The sequence below is a fragment of the Abramis brama genome, assembly GCF_963993115.1.
Source record: "Abramis brama genome assembly, chromosome: 2".
NCBI lineage: Eukaryota > Metazoa > Chordata > Actinopteri > Cypriniformes > Leuciscidae > Abramis > Abramis brama.
The window spans coordinates 36,823,056-36,851,024 of record NC_139964.1 but is presented as its reverse complement, the minus strand read 5'-3'; the positions used below and the strand labels follow the sequence as shown (position 1 = coordinate 36,851,024).

At 37.1% G+C, this 27,969-nt stretch overlaps 1 protein-coding gene across 2 annotated transcripts; it reads right to left on the bottom strand.

Moving 5' to 3' along the window:
• dctd (dCMP deaminase) lies at positions 1-27,484 on the bottom strand. 2 transcript variants are annotated; one of them, XM_084105726.1, is made up of 6 exons: positions 27,335-27,484; positions 22,164-22,275; positions 20,119-20,254; positions 14,971-15,087; positions 6,522-6,618; positions 1-821 (listed from the first exon to the last, which is right to left on the bottom strand). In XM_084105726.1, the coding sequence occupies exons 1-6, from the start codon at positions 27,373-27,375 to the stop codon at positions 719-721; spliced, it is 606 nt and encodes a 201-aa protein (XP_083961852.1). In that variant the 5' UTR covers positions 27,376-27,484; the 3' UTR covers positions 1-718. The 2 variants fall into 2 exon arrangements, with proteins under 2 accessions (XP_083961852.1, XP_083961853.1); XM_084105727.1 differs by lacking the exon at positions 14,971-15,087.
• Between the last annotated feature and the right edge of the window lie 485 nt (positions 27,485-27,969).

Below are 27,969 nucleotides of genomic sequence, written 5' to 3'. Positions count from 1 at the left end.
TAATTTTATTCAGTTTTTATTTTGAGAGTGTGATCCTGGTATAACGATACCTAACAGTTGCAAATACATCGCTCTAAAATGCAAGTCTTTTGTTGTGGGCTCTAACCTGCAGACACAACATGCACAAAACAATACGGATTGCGGTTTGACAAAATATGAGGTTTATCTGCTGGGGTTCTTACAAAAGCTTATGAATATGAGCAAAACAGTCATCAGAGGTTTATTGAAGGAAAGGGTAATTTACAGTTTTTGAAATGAAATGTGAGTGAAATGAACATCAAAATCTTTTAAGATCAAAAAGATTAGAAGACAAAGGTAAATAATTTGATTTGGTTAATGTTGGCATCCAGTTTGATTTTAATTTCCTCATTATCAACCCAACTGTACTCTAAAAGAACTCTAAAAGAATCAATTTAAAATAGGCACATCAGCCAAGGTCACTTACCGGCCGCTATTTTATAAATTGATAAAAAAATATTAAATGTTATTCATTAGAGCATATACATAAAAGAAACACATTTCAAAACTTTAACTACTGTCAATTTCAGCAAGTTTCAAGATTTGAAGAAACGACGATTTAAAACAAAATTGCACGACAATGAACTATATCTATTTACTAATCACTCTCAAACCCATAAAGACCTTCACCAGTACATAAACAAGGTAAACAATGTGTCTGTTTTATGAATACTTAATGTCACGCTCCAAGTTCCTTAGCTTATGATGACTGTACTCCCCCAAAACCACTGGAAGTGTTCAATCCGGGGTGGCTGATTGAATTAAAATCAATGACAATCTTTCCTTGCTTTGGCTTGAATTGCCTGTAGGACAGAAATAAGAACAGAAAAAATATATAAATATATTACTGAAGCATGTCCAAATAAAACAAGTAGTTTGTCACTCTTGTCAAATCAGAGATGTTTTAAAACACCTTTATAAAATTGACAAAGAGAATTCACTTCTTGTCCTCATTGTCCAAGTTGTCACACCTATAATTCACCTCAGCATGCTGGAGTTGAGGAAACCAATTACACACTAGTCCTTGTGAGAAAGAACACAAGCAGCATCCCCTCCAAAAGGCAATCCCACCAGGACCAAGCACCTCAACATCTCACGAGAAAATACCCTGCCAAGAAGAACCAAACCAGCAGGTGGTAAACTCCTTTCCCCCCCACTTTCAGCCTTTTCTTCCATCTTCACCACAAACCTTGCTTTTCCGTTCCTTTTATTTTTCTTGTTCTCAATTCACCTTCTATCCCACTCTTTTTACTCTTCATTCTTTTATGAACCCCTCCCTCTCAGTGTGAGATGAGCTGGATGTGGCAAAAATCTATTCCTCATCATTGAACCTCTATAACAACAGAAGCCAATCCATACAAATAGAATCTCCATTGACAGAAAAATTATTAAAGACTTTGTCCACGAACATTCACAAAGCTTGGACTCTCGCTCTCCCATGTTCCTTAATGCAAAGCCGGCATCAGTTGATGCCTGAGCAAATTGATTCATCATCTTATTCAGAATTCAAAATGCAGAACTCTGCACAGCAATGGTGGGGTTTCAATCCTTCATTTCTCATCATCTGGCACTTAAAATGAATAAATAAAAAGCTGAAAACATATGATCTACTACTGCAGTTCATTGTCTGAGTCAAAGTCAGATGTAAACTTTTATCGGACATGCAAGTAGCGCATTTAATTCCTTTTTCCGCAGGTCGAAAATGTGCATAAGGAAACATTATATGTAAACATAACAAACAGACAGACAGATAGATTTCAAAAGTTTGGGGTCAGTAAGAATTTTAACATTTTTGGAAAGTTAAAGAAATTACTTTTATTCATCAAGGACGCATTAAATTGATCAAAAGTGACAGTAAAGACAATTTATAATGTTACAAAAGATTCTATTTCAAATAAATGCTGTTCTTTTGAACTTTCTATTCATCAAAGAATCCATGAAAAATAAAATGTGTGACGTTTTCCACAGAAATCTGTTTTCAACATTGATAATAATAATCATAAATGTTTCTTGAGCATCAAATCATAATATTAGAATGATTTCTGAAGGATCATGTGACTCTGAAGACTGGGGTAATGATGCTGAAAATTCAGCTTTGATCACAGGAATAAATTACACTTTACTATATATTCACATAGAAAACAGCTGATTTACATTATAATAATATTTCACAATTTTTACTGTATTTTTAATCAAATAAATGCAGCTTTAGTGAGCAGAAGAGGCTCTTTTAAAAACATGAAAAATCTTAACGACCCCAAACTTGTGAACGGCAGTGTACATAGATAGATACCATACATACATCCAATCCATCCATACATACAATGCAAAAGTCTTAGGCACGTTAGTATTTTCACCCCAAAAAATGGTTTTAAGGCAGTTATTTGTATATTTTGCTGTAGTGTGTCAGTACAGTAGGAAATATCAGTTTACATTTCCAAACATTAATTTTGTCATTAATTGTAATAATCCAATGACATTTTTGTATGCACAAGGAATGTCAACAGCTGGTGCTCCACACGGAGATCTGATCTCACCATAATCGAGTCCATCTGGGATTACATGAAATAGAAATACAGTGAGGAAAAAAGTATTTGAACACCCTGCTATTTTGCAAGTTCTCCCACTTGGAAATCATGGAGGGGTCTGAAATTGTCATCGTAGGTGCATGTCCACTGTGAGAGACATAATCTAAAAAAAAAAAATCCAGAAATCACAATATATGATTTTTTAACTATTTATTTGTATGATACAGCTGCAAATAAGTATTTGAACACCTGTCTTTCAGCTAGAATTCTGACCCTCAAAGACCTGTTAGTCTGCCTTTAAAATGTACACCTCCACTCCATTTATTATCCTAAATTAGATGCACCTGTTTGAGGTCGTTAGCTGCATAAAGACACCTGTCCACCCCATACAATCAGTAAGAATCCAACTACTAACATGGCCAAGACCAAAGAGCTGTCCAAAGACACTAGAGACAAAATTGTACACCTCCACAAGGCTGGAAAGGGCTACGGGGAAATTGCCAAGCAGCTTGGTGAAAAAAGGTCCACTGTTGGAGCAATCATTAGAAAATGGAAGAAGCTAAACATGACTGTCAATCTCCCTCGGACTGGGGCTCCATGCAAGATCTCATCTCGTGGGGTCTCAATGATCCTAAGAAAGGTGAGAAATCAGCCCAGAACTACACGGGAGGAGCTGGTCAATGACCTGAAAAGAGCTGGGACCACCGTTTCCAAGGTTACTGTTGGTAATACACTAAGACGTCATGGTTTGAAATCATGCATGACACGGAAGGTTCCCCTGCTTAAACCAGCACGTCAAGGCCCGTCTTAAGTTTGCCAATGACCATTTGGATGATCCAGAGGAGTCATGGGAGAAAGTCATGTGGTCAGATGAGACCAAAATAGAACTTTTTGGTCATAATTCCACTAAACGTGTTTGAAGGAAGAAGAATGATGAGTACCATCCCAAGAACACCATCCCTACTGTGAAGCATGGGGGTGGTAGCATCATGCTTTGGGGGTGTTTTTCTGCACATGGGACAGGGCGACTGCACTGTATTAAGGAGAGGATGACCGGGGCCATGTATTGCGAGATTTTGGGGAACAACCTCCTTCCCTCAGTTAGAGCATTGAAGATGGGTCGAGGCTGGGTCTTCCAACATGACAATGACCCGAAGCACACAGCCAGGATAACCAAGGAGTGGCTCTGTAAGAAGCATATCAAGGTTCTGGCGTGGCCTAGCCAGTCTCCAGACCTAAACCCAATAGAGAATCTTTGGAGGGAGCTCAAACTCCGTGTTTCTCAGCGACAGCCCAGAAACCTGACTGATCTAGAGAAGATCTATGTGGAAGAGTGGGCCAAAATCCCTCCTGCAGTGTGTGCAAACCTGGTGAAAAACTACAGGAAACGTTTGACCTCTGTAATTGCAAACAAAGGCTACTGTACCAAATATTAACATTGATTTTCTCAGGTGTTCAAATACTTATTTGCAGCTGTATCATACAAATAAATAGTTAAAAAATCATACATTGTGATTTCTGGATTTTTTCTACTCTCACAGTGGACATGCACCTACGATGACAATTTCAGACCCCTCCATGATTTCTAAGTGGGAGAACTTGCAAAATAGCAGGGTGTTCAAATACTTATTTTCCTCACTGTAACTGAGTCAGACTAAATCCAGAAGAACTGTGGCAACATCTCCAAGACGTTTGAAGAAACCTACTTCCAAAGCTGGTATGTGTAAAATTTAAGGCACTGTTAAAATGCTGTAAAGTGAGGATGCTTTCAAAAATAATGTCATAAATATATTTTATCTATCAAATAACTTCTATTAACTAAATCAAATCAATATTTGTTGTGACCACCCTTTACGTTTTAAACAGCCTTTGTCCAGGTACACTTGCACATAGTTTTTCAGGTAGCTTTGCAGGTAGGTTTCTTCAAGCATCTTGAAGACGTTCCCGCAGTTCTTCTGGATTTAGCCTCTCTGTTTTTTCTGTTTCTTCATGTAATCCCAGATGGACTCTATGATGGTGAGATCAGATCTCCGTGTGGAGCACCGGCTTTTGTCAGACTCCTTGTGCATACAAAAATCTCACTGGATTATTACAATTAATGACAAAATGAATGTTTGGAAATGTAAACTGATATTTCCTACTGTACTTTCACACTATGTGGTTAAGACTTTTGCACAGTACTGCATTAATGTTTATTTTATAATATGAAATCTAACTAACTTTTTTGTGAAATGTTTTGCTTGAAAAGTTTTTTAGTTCTATTTCCTTGAAATAAATATCACTTGGTTTGATATTTTGTTATATAAATGCTATACCATGCCTACATTTATGAGAGGCTTAAATGTCCAAATACTTGGCACAGATGGACACAGACTATATGGACATTGGGTCAAATTTTTTTTGAAATTGTGATGGGTGTGGAATAGATTTTAATATCTTTATTAAATAGCCTATGGCTCTGCAATCAAAGGGCTGAAGAAATGGAAATGCAGAGATCCATAGTAATGCTGGAAGTATTGGAGAACAACCTTCAAAAAGCGGCAGCAGGGGAATTAACCTTGCTACCCTCAAAGACAGGCAAGAAGCATGAAAGTATCTTCAAGGATTTCCTGATTTTCATCTTCAGGCGGATCTACTCCTTTTGTCTCCTCAGGCTCATGTCCCCCCAGTTCTATTTGATCTGACTCTGATGAAAGGCTTCAGAGTTTATTTACCGTGCATCTATATATAGTGTGTACATACAACTGGGAAGATGAGATTTCCGTCCAGTCCGCTCTTGCTGTAGTTCCTGCTGGCTCTCTCTAACATAGAGGACTTTGTTAGGACTGCAAACCCCACAGAGAGTTCAGTTAAGTTGTCAGTTAACCCTGTATCTCATTAAAAAATAAAAAAGTGAAGGGCTTCTTCGCTCACATTATGCGTTTAAACTAAAGGTTTTAAATGTTTGCATTTACATTTTGCTATTTTAATCCCTGTATTCTTGAACTTTAAGCTGACACCTTCGGCGTGGTACACTCATTCTATTCGGACTGTCTGATGGATCACACACACACACACTTAATTTTAAGGTGACGTTGTTGATGATCTTTGAACTGTCGACTCAAACTTCTTTGTCATGTTTGTCTGTTCAGTCTGACTGTATATGTTTATATTCTAAACTTTGTTTGTTTGTTAATGTCATTTATGTTTTGTAAAACACCTTAATTACAGATTATAAGTTTTTATATATTATCATTATTATTGGAAGTAGTAGTAGTAACAGTCACTGATGCCAACATGCATGAGGGGAAACCAGCTCAGCTCCATCTTGAATAAAACAGCTTTTCTAGGCCACTGATATTACTGCAGTCTCCATCTCATGTAGATATACATGATTGTAAATCATATTTTTTTAATAATACTACTCATTTCTTTGTTTGCCAGGTATGAAAAATACAACATTACAATACAATACAATACATGATTTTATTTTAATCATCCACCAGGCTAGTCTCTTAAAGTAACAGTACACAGTTCTCTAAGCAAGCCACAAGACTTGAGGTATCATTCATGTCCACTGCACAAACAAATGTTTGTGTAGAGGTGTGTGTATAAAACAACAGTAAAATATAAATATATATAATTAGTAATTTATAAAACTTCATTGATATGATTAGTCAATTGAGGCTGTTTATTGCACTTTTGAGGTGGTCATGAAGGTGATATGATTTGGCTTCCTATGGAGTATGAGACAAATCCAGACTTGTGCACAGTGCTTACTCATTTTTCCCCAAGCATGTCTTTTTTCGAAGGCTCACAGAAGCTTTTTGATGCTTTAGGTCACACATACACCCACACATCTGAGGGTCAGGCTCCGTTACAGCCTTGATTGTACAATCGTTCGGGCCAGTCAGATCCGACAGGAATGCAAATGAACCCTCTTAATTTCCAAGCCACACACCAACCCCTTACTAAGGTCAGACTCGAGAGACTTACTTGTATGTGATGCCCGCCAAGTTAAGCAGACGTCTGGAGGCAGTCATTTCTGGAGTGTCATGGTATTTGTCTGACAAATAGATCACATCCTTTATACCTGTAAGGCAGAGACAGCAGAAGAATAGTGTGGGTCAGACAAATGCACACACACACACAAAAAAAAACAGAAGGAGAAATTCAAACAAACAGGCCCAAAGAGAACAGGGACCCAAAATAGCCTGTTAGGAAAGAACAAGAGCTTGTGCTAGGGGAGAAGTCGATAACTTGTCGCTGCAGGCTCAAGCCAATAATCAACCAATCCCAATTGAAACGAAATCTGCCCTGCTGGCGTCTAAAAAACGTGGGGCATTTGGCAGCACCCCCACGCATCCTGCTGACTACTCACAAGCGGCCCACATGAGGAGAGTCTATAAAAGGCCCTGTTAGCCAAGCTTTACAGAGAAACACGAGGAATCTGGTAAAACCACTTAGACTCCCTCTTGCCCTTAACGCTTTCAGAGGTGAAAAAGAGTAAACCAACATAGCCAATGGTTGTTGCAACTGCAGGTGAATATATCGGAGAGAGACACACGCACACCACCCCAAAATACACAGCGTCAAGTACTTTTATCTGCACAGGAGGAGAAAAGTGCTCTGATCGAAGGCAAAATGACTTGCAGAGTGAATTCCACCTTTCATTAAAGGCTGTCACTACAAGCATGGGGCTTCTCCATGGAATTATTTGAACAATTTAAGAGGCAACAGATGAAATTACCATGGAACAGCCTGGCTATGCTATCTTAAAACCATGCCATCTTTTGTTGGTGACATTTCATGGTGCATAGGGGGGAGGGAAAAGGACTTCTCATCTGGCTATTTAAAATAAAAAGCAAGCACTCAAGGTCCAAAAAAAGCCCTCAAACCATTTAAAGTGTTCCAACTAAAACCTGACGTGATACCTAAAGGAAAAGGCCGAAGAAATTGCACGAGTGCTTCCATGTAAACATGCCTTTCCATGAAAAGAACATGAGGATAAGTATCGAAGCTGCATAAAACACTTCCAAGACGACAAGCTGTCCAACAGAAGGGAAGCTTCTGATAGAAGGTGGAGCAGAACTCTAGAGATGCCACGTTTCCAGAAGGCTCTCCGGAGATGAGGTGACAGGACAGTCCCTCAGTCCCTCCAAAAAACAGTCACAGCAAGTGACAAGATGGCAGTTGCTTGGGAGCTGAACACTTTAATTCCTCAGAGAGAGGATAGGCTCTAAAGCCGCGCTTCAGAAACCCTGTCGCTGGCACCGAGAAGCTAAAGTGCAGGGGGGACATCAACATGGAAGCCAGAGGAAGTGAAAATGATTGGTGTCATTTCATACAGTAAGATTGAGAGATGGACACGTTTGAACTGCATTTGAAATGAGCTGTAACACTTTCTCACTGGAGGAATAGCTACAGAATTAGATACAGAAGGGGGGAAGTGTAATATCTAGGGTCTTCAATTTCACATTTGTCGTGGACAAAATTATAGATCGAGAAAAAAGGGGGAGAAAGTACAGTGAAAGATCTCATTTCTCAATGAGTGCGTTTACATGCCACCTCATAATGCGATTATAATAGGATTTTGGCAATATTGCGATTAAACTTTACCTCATGTAAATGCAATACTTCGATCAAACTAATGCGATTAAGCTCATAATTGTAGTAAGCATATTCGCATTGTAACGACTGAGACAAATCAGACACAATTATTTGGTATATGTACCAAAAAAATCTTTAAACTTCACTCTGGGATCTGTGGTCCCATCCCCCCAAACAGGGCAAGGTGGTCCAAGTTACCATGACCACGATCAGATAAGTTGGTTTTATTGGTGTTAAAAGAATGTGGCCACATGCTCAAGAGAGAGACAATGGGAAGACAGAAACAATCTTTAATACAGACTTTGCTGCATTAATCATAGACAAACTGATCTAAATGAACATGCATCCCAGAAACTGTGTGAATGATTTACTGTCTTGTGTACTATTATGTATATACTATGGTATGTATTTTATTATACAACCAACCAACGGTCAATGTAACCTTACCTGTATCATGTCTCCTATCTAATCAATCCTCATTTAATGACTCACACTTTGATGTACATCACCTTCTCTTAGAATGCAGTGTGGGTTTGTTATACCTATCTGAGCATTAATGAACAGAAAAAAGGTAAGGCAGATGTCTAACCACACTTGAGATAGCGTCATAAATCCTCCCCACAGAGGAAACTCCCGCTCAGAAATTCTTATTGGTTGAGCCAACCCCAAAAGGGGTTACCTTTGTCCAGCAATAAATAGCTTCTCCATTAGCTCTTAGCTCTCTTCTCTTCTGGCCTCAACTGCTGCTTCTTCAAGTTGATACTGTGATATGACAGATGAATGATTCTGTGTAAACTGGAGTGAATAGATCTGCTCGTGTCATTTAAACATATTACTGCGATTAAAACCTCACTCACTCTTTTTCACTCACTGATTATTAGAAATAATCACATTATTGGTGCACATGTAATCATAGTCATTTGACCAAGAAAACAAACTTTGTGTGGGAAGTCAAACGAAAGCTTTGTCACCGGGCACAAAAATGCATACCATTGGCACCAAAATAAAGGAAAATATTCCTTTTAATAAATCCCTCTGGTTGTAATTAAATTATGTTAGTTTTCTGTTAAAGAAGCACACACCAGCAATATCAAAAGGTTTACCACGTACATAGAAACAAGATACAGCCCGGATGCCTTTATAAGAGAATCAGGGTGGATTCGTATTCCAAGTCTACTAATATTCCCTTTATCCTCATGTTTTTTACATGCAGAGGCTTTTGTGTTTCTTCATATCGTGAGGCTTTACAACTTCTAGTAAACAAACATGGCCAGAACACCTTCAAAATTAACCAGCAGCGACGACACCCCGACTCGATTCTTTTAAACTCAGCATTCAAACATTAAACATCCGCTTGGTTCAGCTCCATCTGATTGGCATCATCAGAGGGCGTTTTTAATGAGGTCGGACGATCATTTTTAGCAGCGTTTTGTTGCATCCTATAGAGCGTGTGGAGACGAAAGGGAAAGAAAGTGCTGTGTGTGTTCCTTAATGATGCCAGTGCATTGAGAGGAAGCTGACACCCCACTGAGAGATGGGCCGGGGCAAGGCCAAGCATCCTGAAGATCAGACGGCATCGGAGCGTGTGTCATGCTATCTTCAGCACACAGCTTCAGTAGGCTTTGCCACAAGTGTACATGGAGGGGAATCAGGAAAGAGAGAGAGAGAGAGAGAGAGAGAGAAGATCAGGACAAAAAGACTTGGAGGGGAGGAGAGAGAATGAGGAAGAGGGTGTTAAGAGAGTTCAACAGATAAGAAGAGATTGAAAATAACAACAGAGCAGGGTTTGGAGAAGGAAAAATAAGAGGAAGACAACCTGTCACTATGTAGGCTGTATCTAAGCAGCCAAGAAGGCTCACAAAGAAGCTGGCTGCTCAAAGTGACGCCCACTGCAGGTTTCTCAGTATGGCAGGATGACCATAGAGAACCTCAGTTTCCACCTGTCTCCACTGTCATTTCATCTGCAGCCACATCAGCATTGACAAGGTTGCCACTTTAAAAAAAAAAAAAAGCTCACTGTTTGAGCGGTTCATCTTGTGTCTACCTCAGAAAAAATAAATATTAAATGTGTTTGAAGTGGAAAGTACATAAAGCATAATAAAGAGTTCTTTTCAAGCATAATTACAGTCATTCTTGTTGCTAAAACAAAGTTTGACAAAACTGTTTAAGAGCTCAGTAGAGATTGCATTTAGTTAACTTAAAGAAAACCCTAAAGAGGGTAAACAAGTTATTCAAATGATTTCTCACTGAAGCAGTTTTGGTGCTACTACTGAATTTACTTTTTTCTTTTTTTAAAACATCTCTGGTGCCAAAGTGACAATAGGACTGTTCATATTTGTTCCCTACATATTGAAATTTACAGCATGGTGCATTTTCCAGTGGCATATAACTTAGTGCTTTTAAATATGTGGTAAAAGGGACTTTTTGAATTGACATCGGCCAGACTGAAATAAATAAATAAAAATAGTGCGGTCAAATCGATTAATCGCATGCAACATAAAAGTTGGTGTTTATATAATATATGTGTGTATATATATATTATTATATTTATATATACACTGCCGTGCAAGAAGTTTTGGATCGGTAAAATTTGTAATGTTTTCAAAAGACGTCTCTTATGCTCAACAAGGCTGCATTTATAAAAAAAAAAAAAAACAGTAATATTGTTAAATATTACAACAAATTAAAATAGCTGTTTTCTATTTGAATATATTTTAAAATGTAATTTATTCCTGTGATGCAAAGCTGAATTTTCAGCATCATTACCCCAGTCTTCAGTGTCACATGATCCTTCAGAAATCATTCTAATTGTAATGTTAATTTGATGTTCAAAAAACATTCGTTATTTTTATCAATGTTGAAAACAGACAATCTTCTCAGGATTCTTTAAATGAATATAAAGTTCTATTACATTTATTTGAAATAGAATCTTTTGTAATATTATAAATGTCTTTACTGTCCCTTCTGATCAATTTAATGCATCCTTGCTGAATAAAAGTATTGATTTATAGAAAAGAGTTGTTTTAAATTGTAATATTTCACTATATTACTGTTTTTTTTTGTATTTTTAATCAAATAAATGCAGCCTTAAGGGACTTCTTTTAAAAACATTAAAAATCTTACAGATCCCAAACTTTTGAACGGCAGTGTATATTTTAGTGCTGTCAATCAATTAAAAAAATAATAATAATCACACATTTTTTCAGTAATTGATCAAGAATCGCATTTAAAAACATTGGAGTTTTTAATATTTTTATATTGTAATAGTTTCACAGTTACGCTCGAAATGAATGTACAAACAACTTAAAGACAGTATATTTTAAATATTTGTTGTAATAGCATATTTTTATGAACACACACACACACATTAATTATAGACATTCAGCATTACAGTATAATTAAAAGCTATCAATTTTCAACATTTATTAGGCTTTAAAAATAATCTTTAATTTAAGGGAACTTAATTTTAAAGATTGTTTTAATCTTGACATAAACCCTTTATAATAAATGTAATTTACCTGTGGCCTTCCTATCTGTGTATTTTTAATGGAACAGATAGGCCTTATTTTTTTCAGTGTGAATAAGACTCAGCACATCATATGGAGTTATTCTTGAGCCAATAATAATGAACGTAGCTTTTCAAGAAACTAATGAAAATATAAATTGAAACTAAATAAATTATCTCTGAAACTGAAAAAGAATAAATCGCAGGCAAATTCTTTGACTTCGTTTTTAATACACTGCATGTTTTGCTAACTATTTCTCATATTTCAGTCACTGATCTGAACTTACAAATGCGCTTCCAGAGTTTTCATTTACGCTTCTGAAGTTTTCGTTTACGCTCCCTGAGTTTTCGTTCGCCGTTCTGACACATTTCTCTCGTGGGGGCGGGGCTAGTAGCAGTGTGTTCTCATTGGTTACTGAGTTTTTGATTGACAGCTTCGTGACCTGGAAGTGAAGACGTCAGCGGTGTGTTTATGTGTGGATGTGAGCGTCTGTAATCGCAGCTTTCTATTTCATTTTAGTGATATTAAGTTTATATCTGTATTTATTTGCTGCTACACTATATTGTTGAGATGATTTCTTATAGAAGGAATAGTACAGACGAATGATATTTATCATTAGTCATCGTTGCTATATCAGGAGGATACTGGATAACGTTAGCCTACTCGTGGTAAGTCTGATTTTTTTTTTTTTTTTTTTAATACTATACTAATACCATTTATAATACAGTACTGGCTTTTTTTCAGGTGGAGAGGCATTTTAGAGCTCAGTGAGAGCCCATAACATTATACAGCTGTGTTGTCTTGATTTAACTGTTAGCCCAATCATTACATGACTTGTTTATCTACATTCGGTTACAGTCTTCGATTAGATCATATTTGCTTCGATTAGATCATATTTCCCCACAGCCACCCCAAACAACATTGGGCTAGAGTACTGTACAGTATCTGTACTGTATCAGTCAATGACCGATGCCATAGGACCAGAGCGCTGTCAGTCACTGCCTGATTCAACTTTGGCAATGTAAAGCCTTTTTTACCATGCCAATAAAGCTATTTAAACATGAATTTCTCAATTGCTGATTAATTTGCGATGCAGAGTTTTTGAAAGAGGGGAGACACGACTTGACCACAGACCACGTCTCTGTTCGTAATATGTAAACACTCAATTATTTTGAAGTATCGCCCTGGTTGCAATATTTATTCTGATTACTTTTGTGTGATAAAGATGACTGATAAAGCTATTATATGTATCTAGTATGAGTAACAAAATGCTTTTTCTGTGTCCATATTTGACTAATAATAATGAAAAAAAGTGCACTTCAAATGAACATTTCTGAGAAAAATGTTTAATCTTTAATACTAAATATATGTCCAAATTAAAAACTTAATACATGCAAGTAATTATGACTGAAAACATCCAGCAACTAAGGAATACACAGCCATTATGTTTATATATAGGGCAATACAGCCATCTACTGGTTACACAACAGTATTACAGATGATAAATGCTGCTTGACTCCGAGGTAAATATTTAGTACTGTAAAATCCCTTAAATGTATATGTATATATGTATATATGTATATATATATATATATATATATATATATATATATATATATATATATAATATTTTAAGTATGCAACTTGTTACTGTATGTGGGAGTTCAAAGCAGTTTGTATTGTTAGATTATAATACATTTCCGCTCTCATTTTCCAACTTTTCCATAAACAAAATTCTGATGCTGACACAGAGGATGGAGTGATAGTACCAGAGATCCACTGTCCCTATCAGACAATAATCTTACTTTGTTCAGACACATCACCTTTGAATGACTGGGATCTTGATCTTCAGACACCTGATTTATTTTAATATAAACTAGCAAATATTTCAATTTCCTCTAGATTAAAACAAACAGTTCACAAGTACACAAGAGGTTTCACTTTATTCTTATTAATCTATGCTGATCTTGGATTAGCATACCAACAGCATATGAATGTTCAAAAGTTCAACCAAAAATACAATTCTCTCTTATTTTACTCACCCTCATGCTGTCCCAGATGCATTTTACTTTCTTTCTACAGATAAACACGAATTAAGATTTTAAGGAAAGTAATCCATCTCTGCGAGTCCTAAAGACGCTTTAAAAACCACACACAGTGAGCGTGACGGTAATCCATGCGACCTCAGTGGATGAGTCAATGCCTTCTGAAGTAAAACAATAGGCTAGATAAGAAAAATACTAATAATATGACTGTTTTAACTATTAAAAATCACTTCCGACCAACTGTCTTACGTACATGGGTTACAATCCACTTGTATTATGGACTCACAGAGATGGATTATTTCCTTAAAAATCTTTGTCTATGTTTATGTCAAGAAGAAAGTCATATACATCTGGGATGGCATGAAGGAGAGTAAATGATGAGAGAATGCTCATGTTTTGGGTGGACTATCCTTGCACTGCTTGTGTCCAGTCACTGCTTTGTTACTTGTACTGCAACAGGAACTGCTCAAAGAATCATTGCAACATTTAAAATGTATATGAATTTTTAAAATGTATTCTGTATTTGTAATTGTGAATTTTGTATAGTAATGTATATCATGAGAAGACTTTCTTGACGGCTGAATATATCACACACGTTTGCTAGTATTCTCTTTAAATTGTAACAGCTGAACCTAATCAAAGCCTAACATGCAAAAGAATCATCAGGAATAAACAAATATTCTCCGAAAACATCGGACACTACAATATTTTAAGTATTATATACAGTACTTTAATGTGCAATTACACCTGAATAGACTGAATAGATCTCTTGTGCTCCTAAAAGCTTCTGCCAACTAAGTAGTAGCAGCAGGTAAATACAGATAAAATTAAAAAACAAACATAACTTAATATGACTAAAATGAAACAGAAAGCTGCGATTACAGACGCTCACATCCACACAAACACACCACTGACGTCTTCACTTCCAGGTCACGAAGCTGTCAATCAAAAACTTAGTAACCAATGAGAACACACTGCTACTAGCCCCGCCCCCACGAGAGAAATGTGTCAGAACGGCGAACGAAAACTCTGGGAGCGTAAACGAAAACTTCAGAAGCGTAAATGAAAACTCTGGAAGCGCATTTGTAAGTTCAGATCAGCGACTGAAATATGAGAAATAGTTAGCAAAACATGCAGTGTATTAAAAACGAAGTCAAAAAATTTGCCTGAGATTTATTCAGATTTGTTCAGTGTGCTACTAGAATTCCTGAACAGTGGAAATAAAAGTGTTGTTTGAAAAACCTAGACATGCAGTTAGAAACAAATGCTCAGATACACTCTCACCTGCTTGAATAATGAGTTTGGCGCACTCGTTGCAGGGGAAGAGCGCTACATACATAGTGCAACCCTTGACATCTGCCGAGTTCTTATTCATGATGGCGTTCAGCTCTGCGTGACACACTGCAACAAGACATGAAAGACCTGTTAGAAGCGTTCAGAGGTCACAAAGGCGCATACATGCAGCACAGAATGATGAATCATAGCTATGATTAACAATTCTGCTTCACAACATGGATTGAGCTTTCTTAGCTTGTCAACATTGTACCACGCCACCAGAAAAAGGCTCCAGTCACCAGTTCACTGTTATAAAGGAAAAAGATTTGAGCATGAGTCTGAACAGATGTCAGCTCTCCACAACATCACCCAGAAAAAGCCCTGTCTAATCACTCACTCTGCTCGCCTTAATTACGGAGAATGAATTGGCCCATCAGCGGTGGCACATTACCACTGCACCACGAAACACCGGCCTGACACACGTTTATTTTGGCAGAGCTTCAGCACAAGGCAGAGAGAGAGAGAGAGGGCATGTAGTTATGATGGAAGAGAGACATCAGTAATTCACACAGATACATTGTGTGTTTTAACTGGAAGCAGGCACACACATAAAGCAGAGAGAGTGTGCATGATAAAGCTCATGACGGAGTACGATCAAATGAGTGAACATGGGAGGGGCTGAGCTATTAAATCTATCAAACATTTGATGCATGTTTAGTGTTAATCTGACTGGACTGTCATTTATTTAAAAGGTAGCATGGAAGATATTGCTATATGGACTGCAGCAAAATAAAGCATAGCATCAACTAACATTTTTCTCTGTGGTTGCAGCATATAAACACTGTATCCTATTAGAGAACGAGGTGAAAGTGTCATTATATTCTCAGGGCAAAAAAATTTAAAATAAAAATCACATTAGGCCAATAAGTCTTATATTTGGTATTTCAGCAACCTCTAGTGGCACAATACTGTACAGACAGTTCGTTAAATCATTTTTACTATTGCTCATACTTGATGTATGATGTATTAAAATGTCAAGCAGTCCTCATCCACCCTCATAAACACTGTGAATAACCCTCAACTTAAACCCTCAACTTAAATGAAAATTTAGCAAAAATGTAAATATTGTTTTACACTTAAAATTATACAAATGGCTAAAGTTAAAAGTTATATATACTGTAGATTGATTTTGATTAAATTATGTCATTTTCAGTTTCACGCTTCAGTACAGTTTTGTAGTATTCCCCCCAGATTTGCATACATTTTTGCTCCAAACCAAATGTTGTAATGCTGTGACACTGTAGCACTCCATTTGGACACGGACTTGTTTTACTTAACCAACAGAACTATAAGCAACATCCTAAATCAGAACTAAAAACCACTCTGAACATCTAGCCAACCACTACTACAGCAAAGCCTGAGGATTTTGTCTAAACATCATTTACAATGTTTTTTTTTTTTTTTCAGAAAAATCCTGCTCTGGACTATTTTATGAAACAAATACAATTATTCTACTTAAACAACTTATTCAAAATGTCCTCTAGTGGTGCTTTAAGTTTTTTCCTGCCTCACTTGCTAATAATACAGTATTAAAGAAATGCCCGATATGTGGTATCCTTTAGCCCTTATATTTCAGCCATCACTTCTGCACCTGTAAACATTGTAATATAAAAATTCTACTTAATATGATTGATTACACTCCAAATCAATGAGACTCTAAACTATGGTCCTTAAGACTAGAGCTGCCCCAACTAAAGATTTTCCAAGTCGGCTGCAAGTCGTTGATTTTAGCCATTAGTCGATTAGTTAGGGGAGAAATACTAAGCCACAATAATGAGCAATTCAAATATAATTAAGCGCTCAAGCGCACGCATAAAACTTGCCGCAGCAACACCAGCAAATATCTCATTAACTTTTCTGAGATTAGAACGCAAACAAAATACATAACCTATAATACACATATCAGCCTTATCTTAAAATAACGAAACTTAACGAAAATATTTTTCAAATGTAAAACATAAATATAAATTATAAGCAAATTATTAAATAAATATTCAGCAAACTGAAACACTTAATAGAGAAATACCAGTGCAAACATAATCAGGTTGACTGACAAGTAGCCTTAACGAAGAATGAAAACAGAATGAAGAAGGTTTTTTAAAGAAACAGTTGTTGGCCCCACCCGTCCCAATGAGAACAAAGACAAAATCATTGTATGCAATGTGATTGCAATTAGTTTATCTGTCATACCAGACTTCAGAAAAGTTATATCATGGATTAAACAACATTTATCACATGAAAACAAAAAAACAAAGCTTTCCAAACTCCATGATCTGTGGAACCAAACCAAATTTCTTTTTAAAATTTTAATTTCAGGATCAATGTAATGAAAATGAATACAGTCCCTAAGTTTTTATACTTGTTCCTTGTTCCTAAACTATACATTAAGATTTTTTTTTTTGCTCATTTAAACAAGATAATCTCCTCTTATCTTTGGAACAAGAAACCCCCCAGAATACGTCTGTGTCTGTGCAAAACCCTAAAGAACAGACGGGGGTGGCTCTCCCAAATTTTCAATTGTATTATTGGGCTTGTAACCTAAGAGCTCTGACTTACTGGCAAGGTTCACATTACATAAACTACTCACCAGACTGGGTCCAGAGAGAATCCTCAGCTTGCCTTCCCTTCTCACTTTCAGCCCTCCTATTCTCACCCTTACCACTGGGTCTAGACTCTCACTCGTTGGACCCTACGGTATGGAACTCCGTCCAGATTTGGGCCCAAATTCGCAAATATTTCGGATGGCGGAGGGGTTCAATTCAATCTGTGCCCCAGTTGCTAGAAATCATAGATTCACTCAGCCTCTAAATGACCAGGCATTTTTGCTATGGCAAGAAAAAGGTATCTTAACATTTAAAGATCTTTTTGCTGATGGTTGCTTCTTGTCTTTTGCGCAATTAGAATCTCTAAAATACCTAAAGCCCACTTTTTCAGATATCTACAGGTACGTGATTTCACACGTAAGAATTTTATTTATTTTCATTCCCTTCAAGATCGAAACCCTATTGATCAGCTTTTTCCTGAAGACCCAGAGCAAAGAGGCAACATCTCTAGCTTGTATAAAACTTGCATCATTATTATCCACTTCTGTTAACACACAAAGAGATTCCTGGCACCTGGACCTTAATATCTGCCTGACGGACGAGGAATGGGATGAGGCTGAATATAGGATCCATGGCTCTTCTGTCTGTGCTAGACACAGCCTTATTCAATTCAAAGTGGTACATAGACTTCATCTAAGGCCAAGCTGGCAAAGATGTATTCCTCAGTTGATCCCACCTGTTCAAGATGTAAGCAATGGATGCAGATTTTTGTATCTTATTCTAGAATATTTAGTAAAAATGTTTGTGCAAATCCTTTAACCACCATCTTTGGCACTGTGTGTGGAAAAAAAACACACTCAAAAAGTGAATTGGACTGTATAGCTTTTACTTCTTTGTTGGCAAGGCGCTTAATTTTAATTAATTGGAAAGAAACAGTCCTTTCCCCCTTCATTTAAACAGTGGGCCAGAGATGTTTTACAAAAAAATAAGACTTAATTTAAGAGGCTCCAGGTTTAAGTTCACTGTCATGTGACGTCCTTTCATAAATTATAGCGGACAAACTGATGCTGGTGTCAGATTTTATAATTATAATTGTATGTATGCTGTGATGATATGTGAATATGTTTGTTGTTGATTGTTGTTTAAACAAAGAAAAAAATAAAAATAAATAAATAAATAATTCAATTTAACATTTTGGGTCACTTTGTGGAGTCCAACTCAATTGGCTTTACTAAAACACCAAAAAAAAAAAAAAGTCGAGTGCCAGACTGATAAATCCTCTCCCAAGTTTTCACACCTTCCCTTTGGCAGTACAACCCATTCAAAGTCTCAGGTTGGCATGTGCCGACTTTAGGATCGCCAGCTCCAACTCATTTCCATTTCTCACACAAATAGCTGCCACAAAGTGACCTTGCCCATTCCCTCACTCAGCAGCTCCACCGTTATCTCTCCCATCAGCCCCATGCAGGTGAAAAGTAATGCATGACTGCCACCATGTGCTCAAAAGAGCATACACATCACCACACAGTGTTTACAGACACCTTACGCTGCATTAACAGAGCCTCAAACTGGTGGTAATGTGGGTGTTGTGTGCTGACCTGTCGATGTCAAACAGAGGCAGACAGACTGATAATTATGGGTAACTGATTCTTGCAGTTCAACAGCCCAGACTCCAGAGGCCTGTTGCATGAAGCTAGTTGAACTCAGAGTAGGTTTAGAGTTGACAAGTACATATAAATCCAACCTGGTTTAGATCAGGTTCAACAGGCTCACAACGCTCTGTATAAACGTTCTGCCAACTCAGGTTTAAACGAAGATTTACGATTAACTCTGAAGCGCATGCACCTGAAAGTGTGACACGTGTGGCAAAACAGCCAATCACACGGAGCATGGAGAGCGTCAGTTTGATTCACTTCTTTTGAGAGAGTCGGCACAATTCACTTCTCTGTTGAAGATTAAGAGATTGTTATGCAAAATATAATTAATTTAAATGCATTTGCAAGGTAGGAATAAACACCACTGCTGCGGCGAAAGTTGGAGAAGGCAGCTGAAAGGAAATATCTGAATCAAACAAACTTATAATTTATATAATTTTACAAAGAGCTCAAAAGAATACTAATGTTTAAAAGCAAAATGTAATATTAACTGTAAATTATTATAATTACATGATATGAATTATACATAATTACAATTCATATAATAGAAATATAATAAATAGGTTAATTAGCAGCAAAATATGAGCAATTTTGTCTCTAAAATTCTTTCACTCTGAACTGCTTTCATTTGGAGCGAGAGATACAGGGAGAGTGGCTTTATTGCATCAGATACATGTCACTTTACTCACAGTGAATTGGTCCAGTTTTGGTCTGCTCTAACCCTGAATAAAACCTGATCCAGAGCAGGTTAGCCATGTAGCATAAGTTAGCATGGTGATGAAACCCGCTAAGAACCAATCCATATTCTTGAGCCCGAAAAATAGAATTTGCTCAAACAAATCTCAAACTTACCTGGGTAGCAACTGAAACAGGCCACAGGGATCAAATTCAGAACTCACCATAGGGGTATTTGGTGTCCAGTCTGTCATCAGCACTGCGCGACCAGGGCAGAAGGTCATCGTCACAACCGTTGGGCATACCATTGTAGCCAATACCCACTATCTTGTTCTCTTGATTCACGATACAGGCACCAACCTGAAATTAAATCAGTTTTAAGGAGTGGTGATACTAAACTTTTCATTTCATTGACTTTCATTCATACGCATGTGAATAAGGGAGACAGGAAAAGCAAGTTCATGCAAATTTAGCTTCGTTTACTTGCAAATTCCTATCACTTGAAGACATGTGACCAATAGAAGATCGACAAGTCACGTCGTGAGCTGAATTAACAGAACGCATGGTGACAGCATCCTAATATACCTGCTGCCGTGCACATCATTATTGTTAATGTTATGTCATTAATGTTTTATCTCGGGATGCCCGAGGTAACTAGAGACTACACCAGCTCCAGTTTGGATTCGGCGTATTACGAAGAATTCCAGATGCCCCAACGCCTGTGAAAAGTGTGAAATCCCAAGAGAACTTCAGATGACGCAAACTCTGAATGAATCAATCAATTATTATGATCAAAACTTGTAATAACTACTTCAATGAGCTCATTGCTTCTGCCTAAGATTAATACATGAAACATGATGTTATCTAATTGCATGATTTGTAGAGGGCTGGACCCGAATATTCGAATATTCGTTCGGTGGGTTGGTATTCGATTTGAAAATTTGACATTCAAATATTTGTTTTTTTGTTTTTGCACACCTGGCATCCCCCTCGAAACGGTTCTTATTCGCGCTTGAATATGTTCAACACTATAAAATCTGACGAAATACAATACTCTTTTACAGTTATCTTATATAGCCTGGCCATTTTTAATAGGATGGACAGTTGAAGGAACCCAACCTCATTACACTTAATTCATATATTTGCTTCTTCTTGGCCTACTAAAGTCTTCCTGCAATGGGAGTATTCTCTGGCTAGAGCGCAGAACAGCGGAGTGTGTGTGGACAGAAGTGCATGCCGTAGCTTGTGTTTTGGGTTAAGCTGCGTTGCTTTGACATTGTGGAAAATAGAATAATAGAAACAAAATGTATTAAGCTTTTTACCCGTTATTATCAGTCTAAATTAATCTTGTTTTTAATTTAACTTAATTTCGTTTTTCTTCATTTAAAATTCCTTTTTTTTTTTTCTTTATTTAAATTACATTTTTTCTTTATTTAAATTTAGTTTTTCTTTATTTAAATTTCATTTTTCTTTATTTAAATCTATCCTTTACTGTGACAGTAATTTGTTAGTCAGAAAAATATTAGACTACCTTATTAAAAGTATTGCTTAAGTTAACAGACCTGTGTGTGTGTTACGTGCGAGTGTATTTACTTTGTGTTGTTCATGGGGAAGATGTGTTTAATATCACTAGTGCAGTGTCCGTTCTCAGAGCATATAAGTCCTGCCCGTGTGAGGCGCGCCGCTTCCCGCTCGCGTTGTTCTGTAGTTTATTAAAAGTTTATTAATTCTGAACGTGTCACGTCTCACGTGTCTATCTATATTGCACCAAATGCGACACTGCACTCCCTTGTGAAGTCGATCGGTTCTCGAAATAATCAAAATGCAAACGGACAGACAGACAGAGAATACTGCCTTTATTAGAGAGAAGAATATGTTCAGCCCCCTCTCTCCGAAGCTTAGAATATTCGATGTTCATAACTACTAATTAATCAAACAACAAAAGACAGAGAAAATCACTCTTGTAGCTTTAAAAAAGATTCATTATTCATACATTCAAAACTTGTCCCTACACTCCCTACAAAATCCCCACAATCATTCTATAATGATTAATTCTTTCCAAATAGAGTTATTCAAGTCATGAAATGTTTTCAAATTGTTTTAGTAGCGCAGAAAAACTAAATATTGCAATGTTAGTTTTTCCAATATCGCGCAGCCCTATTTAATTTCATTTTGAATACTATTTAACCACATTTCAGATTGATGAGTGGTCACCAAATCAACCCACACTTCAAATTAGTTCGACTGCATGCAATCGATCTCTGGGTACCTGAGAACTGGGGTCTTTGCTCCTCTGTGCTGATAAGAAGGCAACAGCCATGAAATACTCTGGCCACTCCAGGTAGTCCTGCCTCTTCTTTGTCAGACCTTCACTGTGTGTTCTGATGGATTGAAAGAATGAATGAAATTAAGAAAAAAATAAACACCTGTAGCCACAAGAGCACAAAAAAAACCAGACAAATCATTACATTTAGGGAAATATAGTACATGACAATATGTGTAAACACCAGTGTTGGGTGTAACTATTACTAAGTACTTGTACTAAGTAATTAGTTACTGTAATTTAATTAACTAAGGGATTATTCTTAATTTTTCTGTAATTTAATTACAGTTATTTCTGATGTAATTGGGCTAAATACTGTGTATAGACCAATCCGATCTCACAGCAATTCGTACGCATTTTATGAGGTGGCTATTCAATACATACAAATTCGTACGAATTAGGCTAGCCACCTTGTAAAATAAGTATGAAACGTCATGAGATCAGATTGGTATAAACCAGTGGTTCTCAACTCCAGTCCTTGTGAGCCGCTGCTCTGCACATTTTGTCTGTCTCTCTTATCTGACACACTCAGTTCAGTTCATGGAGTCTCTCCTAATGAGCTGATGATCTGAATCAGGCGTGTTAAATTAGGGAAGACATACAAAATGTGCGGAGCAATGGAACCACTGGTATAAACTAGAACAATTATATATAAAACAATAGTGGGTTTAACATCAAAATGTTTTGTCTGATGTTAAAAAGTATGTTTATTATGTAACCCTTTAAATTGTTTGGTCAGTTTAAGGATATTTCATGCAATTTTATAGTATTTATTTGAAAGAATTAGAACAGTTGCATGCCTATCCTTGTATTATTCAGCTGGTTGAGGCTGATATGGGATTTAGAAAGTAATAAGTAATGAAATACTTTTTAGAGAGAGTAATTAGTACAGTAATCTAATTACACTGTTGAAGAGGTAATTAGTAACTAGCAATTCATAAAAATTTTTAGAGTAACTTAACACTGGTGAACACAAATATGATTATTTTCACCAATATTTTAAGAATGTGAAAATATTGAGGGCAGGATTTATATAATACTATTACCCTTAATATTAGCCAAATTATATAATTATTTACATTGTCATGAACATTTAAGTGCCAGGCACATTGGCAGACAGATGTATTGGCAATATTCTGCTGTTTTGAGATTATCAGCATTGGCCAATATTCGTGCCCTCATGTCAGTTCAAAAATCAACTATAATAGGCTACTTATCAAATGGATTGTGTACAATTTCTGTTTTCAGAAATGTATAAATAGTTTTCAGCATATGTGTGCGTGCATGCATCTCAGTTGCCTTTTGAATGGTTGTGTACATTCATATCTGCATCTCCAGTATAGAAGATTCCTATTGCCTCAGCAGAGTACTACATCTTTACTTGATCTTAACACTGGCACCCCTGACGCCCTGCAATGACTGTCTACTCTATTGTGTGATAAGGACTGACAGACATGATCATCAGATGGTTTTCCTCCAGGGCTTTCCGTTTTAGTTAAAAGTGATATTACACCTTGACTGTCTTAGAAAGGCAAGGGGATTTATGTGTGAAGATGTAATGGACCCATCTGACTTGACTCACTCTTTTTCCTAATGTCTCTGGTGATTCTCTCTTTTTTGAGCAGCTGTCAGAGCAGGTGTGTGTGTGTGTGTGTGTGTGTGTGTGTGTGTGTGTGTGTGTGTGTGTGTGTGTGTGTGTGTGTGTGTGTGTGTGTGTGTGTGTAAGAGAGAGAGTCTAATGGTGGAATACTGAGGGTTGATGATCTGAAGCTAATGGGTAGTGCAGTGAGACAATGCTGAGGTAGTCATTAAACAGTTATAAAATGTGCAGTTATCTGAAAACCATTTACACGATATAGGCTAGATGAAAATACAATGGGTTTTAGATTTTCCTTTTAAATCTAATCTGATTTGATTAGTGAGCCTCACTTACGGTCGCAGTGATTTTGCCAGATATGTTCCCGGATCAACATATTTTGTTTATCCTGGACATTCCTTTCCGAAAACAGTCCTAACCCTATCCATACCCCTAATCCTTCCCATAACTTATCCCTAAAATCAGAGGGAAATGATGCAGCTAATTAACCCTGCTGTAAGCCTAAACTTGACATAACCTGATTAGTTGATTGCCATGTTTTTCCAGGATCAACAGAGCTGTTGTTGATCAAGGAACATGGGGCCCGTTCTTCGTACGTCGCCAACTCAGTTAGCTGGATTTGATTGTTGACGATTTGGCATGATCTTGGATTGTTTGGTTCTTCGACGCTCATCCTGGACTTGCTGTCATAGCAACAGGTGCGCAAGCTTAAACCTGCTCGGGAGCAGCTTATTTCATGTTAACAGGATTAGACTGCGGCTCATAAGCGGAGCTGATACGGGAAGTCCAGCGCAGCGCGATAGTGCACTTTCTGAGATATATATTTTTTCTCGTGACTCGTGAGATTGTCGTTTACGTTATTAATTTGTTGGAAACGCACATTTATTTTCGACTTGTCGGAGTCGGGCTTTAACTACAGCACAAACTGTTTGCATTGCCCTAAGATTATTAGTGGCTCTTTCCTTTATATTGGAGATGCGGAGAACTTGATGGAAAGTGCTGTCTGTCGTGTCATTCGGAGTTTACCTGGCGCTTTTAGGTTTAAAAAACAGTTTTTTGGTTTTTTTGTGGCATTTCCAAGCCACTGAAGACCCAATGTTGTAAAGCAGTTTTTTTTAAAGCAGTTTTCATAATTTTTTATGAAGATCATGCAATCATGACCATGCCGATTACAGTATATGTCACTCAGGCTTCACTAACGTGACTGGTACCATAGACTATACTATAGGCTAGACCATAGACTGCCATCAAGGCCTCAATGAAGGGGACTATGTGAACAGAAAGGGGGTTCACAATGTAAATGTGCAGCCCAGTTACTATTGGGATTCTTAATATTCCAGATTAATAATATTATATCAAATAAAAAAAGGCAGTTGACTAAAATCTTCCATCACAAATGTGAAAGCAAAATGGCCAGGATCTGTGCATGACTTAAGAATTTTCACAAAAGATTCACATTTATGCACATTATTTGAAAGTGGTAAGAAAAGTTCCACAATTAAATATCAAGCTCACTGTATTACACACACTTATGCTGATCCTAACAGAACTGCATCTTTTCATAGGTGATTGTGACCCCATTCCCTGACCCAAACCAGTTACAAAGCAGCTCTAGCCAGGACAAGGGCACACAATGAAATGAACTTTGGCTAACTAAAGGGAAGATTTCAGTGTCTGAAAAGTCTGAGGGTTGCACACCTGACAGGGCCTGTGACATTGTTGCATGTGCCATATTACACAACATTGCCAAAAAAACACTTTTCATTAAATGTTTAATAAAAGACAAATATGCTTAGTTCCTTGAGTTTTATTTCAATTGTTCTTTGTAAAGAAAAGCCAGTGGTCAAGTGCCTGCAACAAGAGATATTAGACACATGCCTCATGCAACAAATAAAAAGGAAAAGTTGGCTATACACTGCCCACCTGTAGGCCTATGTGTCCTCTGTGTGTGCAGACTCTTCTGTAGGCCTTTCTGTAGATGTGGAATCCTGCAACTTATATTGCTGCCATAAAGCATACAAGTATAAATTAAGTAAAGTTATTTATGCACTTGCAGGTAGGCTAGTTCCTCCATATGACAGTTATCTGAGAGGGTTTATTCACTGTCCAGTGCAATGGAAACAAATGGACATTACAAAGTCTTATACTTTCTTTCCTTTGGAAAGTTAGAAAATGTCCACTTACTGCACATATTTCAGCCACCACTTTCTTGGGAACAGATACAAGTGTTGGTGTATTATGTAAAAGTGCACAAAAGAGGAAAACACAATGTCATTACAATGAACTACACTCGGGAAACGTGTTCAATAACTAATGGCAAAATATTTTTACATTAACATAAGTTTATCAGTTTTCACTTTCACAAGTCAAAGCAATTCATCATTACTTGATTTAACAGTTGAAGTGACTATACGGCTTAATTTAATGCAGCAAAAATTATTTTACAGTGTAGGCTACTAAGATCTTTTCTTTTTTTTTCCTCAGCCTTTTTCTTGGTTGCTTTTATAAACAGAACACCATTTATTTAACAGTGCCTTTTATAAAAGAGACTGTATAATATAATAATATATATAATATAACTATATAATATAACTAAAAATTACCATTATGTAGAATATTTTTGTACTTCACTTTTATTTGTTCCCATGTTCTAGTGTGGTGACTCTGACATTACAATGAACAAAGTAATTATGCAATTATTAAAATACAAAAATATAGGCTAATAAGTGATAAAAACATCTAACATGGCCACTTCTAACGGATTTAAATTGTCTGCTACTTTTTGCCAGCCCTCTCTCCTGGCTTTAGCAGACTTTGAGGTGTTCCCTGGCGTTTTGATTAAACATTAAAATTCCGAATAAACTTCGACTATTAGTTCTTGCTCTGCTGAGGAGAAAAACTGAGCGCTCTTTGGCCACTCTGAGCAGCCAATAGCAGCGTTGCTGATCAATATTTCTACTATCGATACATACATATCCCCTTTTCAACCAGCACATGAACGCGCAATTATCTCAGATAACTCAATCCAGCGATACTAATCATATCCGGCAAGTGTGTTCGAAGAACCGAGTTAGCCAGATCATGATTCGCACGATGATATCATCTTGGATGTTTCATTTGATCTCGGATGTAATAAGCAACGTACGAAGAACGAGCCCATGTTGTACTTGGTGAAATCACAGCCAGCTTCCAGGGCTGAAGACGCCACACATGGCCACAAGAGGGCAGTGATCATAAGATCCATCTTCATGTGCAACTATTTTTCAGTAGGCATATTTGTCAGCAAGCCAAAATAGCGTTTTTGTGCTAATGTGCCATAAACATAAACATATATCTTCTGAAAAACTGCCAACACACCGTTGTTGTTTTCACACAACGTTCAGTTCTGAAACCAAACTTATGCACTTCTCAGTACTCTAACACATTTCTCAGGAACACAAATCTAAAATCATGTCACATCTCCGCCCTAGCATGTGCTGATTATGAATTTAACAGTAAAGCAATATATAAAACACGTTACCCGTTGAGCTGGGATGTGCCGTTCTTTGCCTTGTCGTCCATGTCTTAATCAGAAAGTGTCTGCAGTGCTCTTATCGACATTCGGCTGTACGTCCACTGTGCAGAAGCAGAGCAGAAGAACTTCCCGCGAAAAACAAGAGACCAGCCCCTGTTCCGGGTTTAGAGGAGGAGCAAAGAGTTGAATAGCGCCATCTCTCCACAATTCTGCACACTGCAGCGAGTCTTTCTCTTTACATCTCACCAACCACTCTATTGCATTTTTGTATATTAAAATACGTCGTACTCGTTCATAAGATAGGCTACCGCTACATCATTATGAGTATTCTTCTGTAGCCTACTTTGTTTTTGTTAGAATAATAAAACAGAATGTATAACATAACAAATGTCTCTAAAATTATTGAAAATGAGTATTGTTTTAGAAGTATTGTAAGGCAGTTAAGTATAGGCATACCTTCTTAAAATGAAATCGATGAACGCATATGGAGTCATAACATGAATAACACTGCAAATAATAACGGGGTCAAAATCACCGTAAAGTGCATTTGAGACTTCATAATTTCCTAAATAAAAAGCCGAGATTTTCCATATGACTTTAATTTGTTTTGTATTAAGGAGACCTTATAGGCTGTTAGAAAT

Bases quoted from the DNA above. Each gene is read 5' to 3' on its own strand.
- dctd (XM_084105726.1), bottom strand. From the start codon at position 27,375: ATGGACGACAAGGCAAAGAACGGCACATCCCAGCTCAACGG. The intron at 15,088-20,118 runs GTGAGTTCTGAA...GTCTTGTTGCAG, and splicing joins GGACACCAAATACCCCTATG to TGTGTCACGCAGAGCTGAAC. The intron at 6,619-14,970 runs GTGAGAGTGTAT...TCTGCCTTACAG, and splicing joins CAAACTCATTATTCAAGCAG to GTATAAAGGATGTGATCTAT.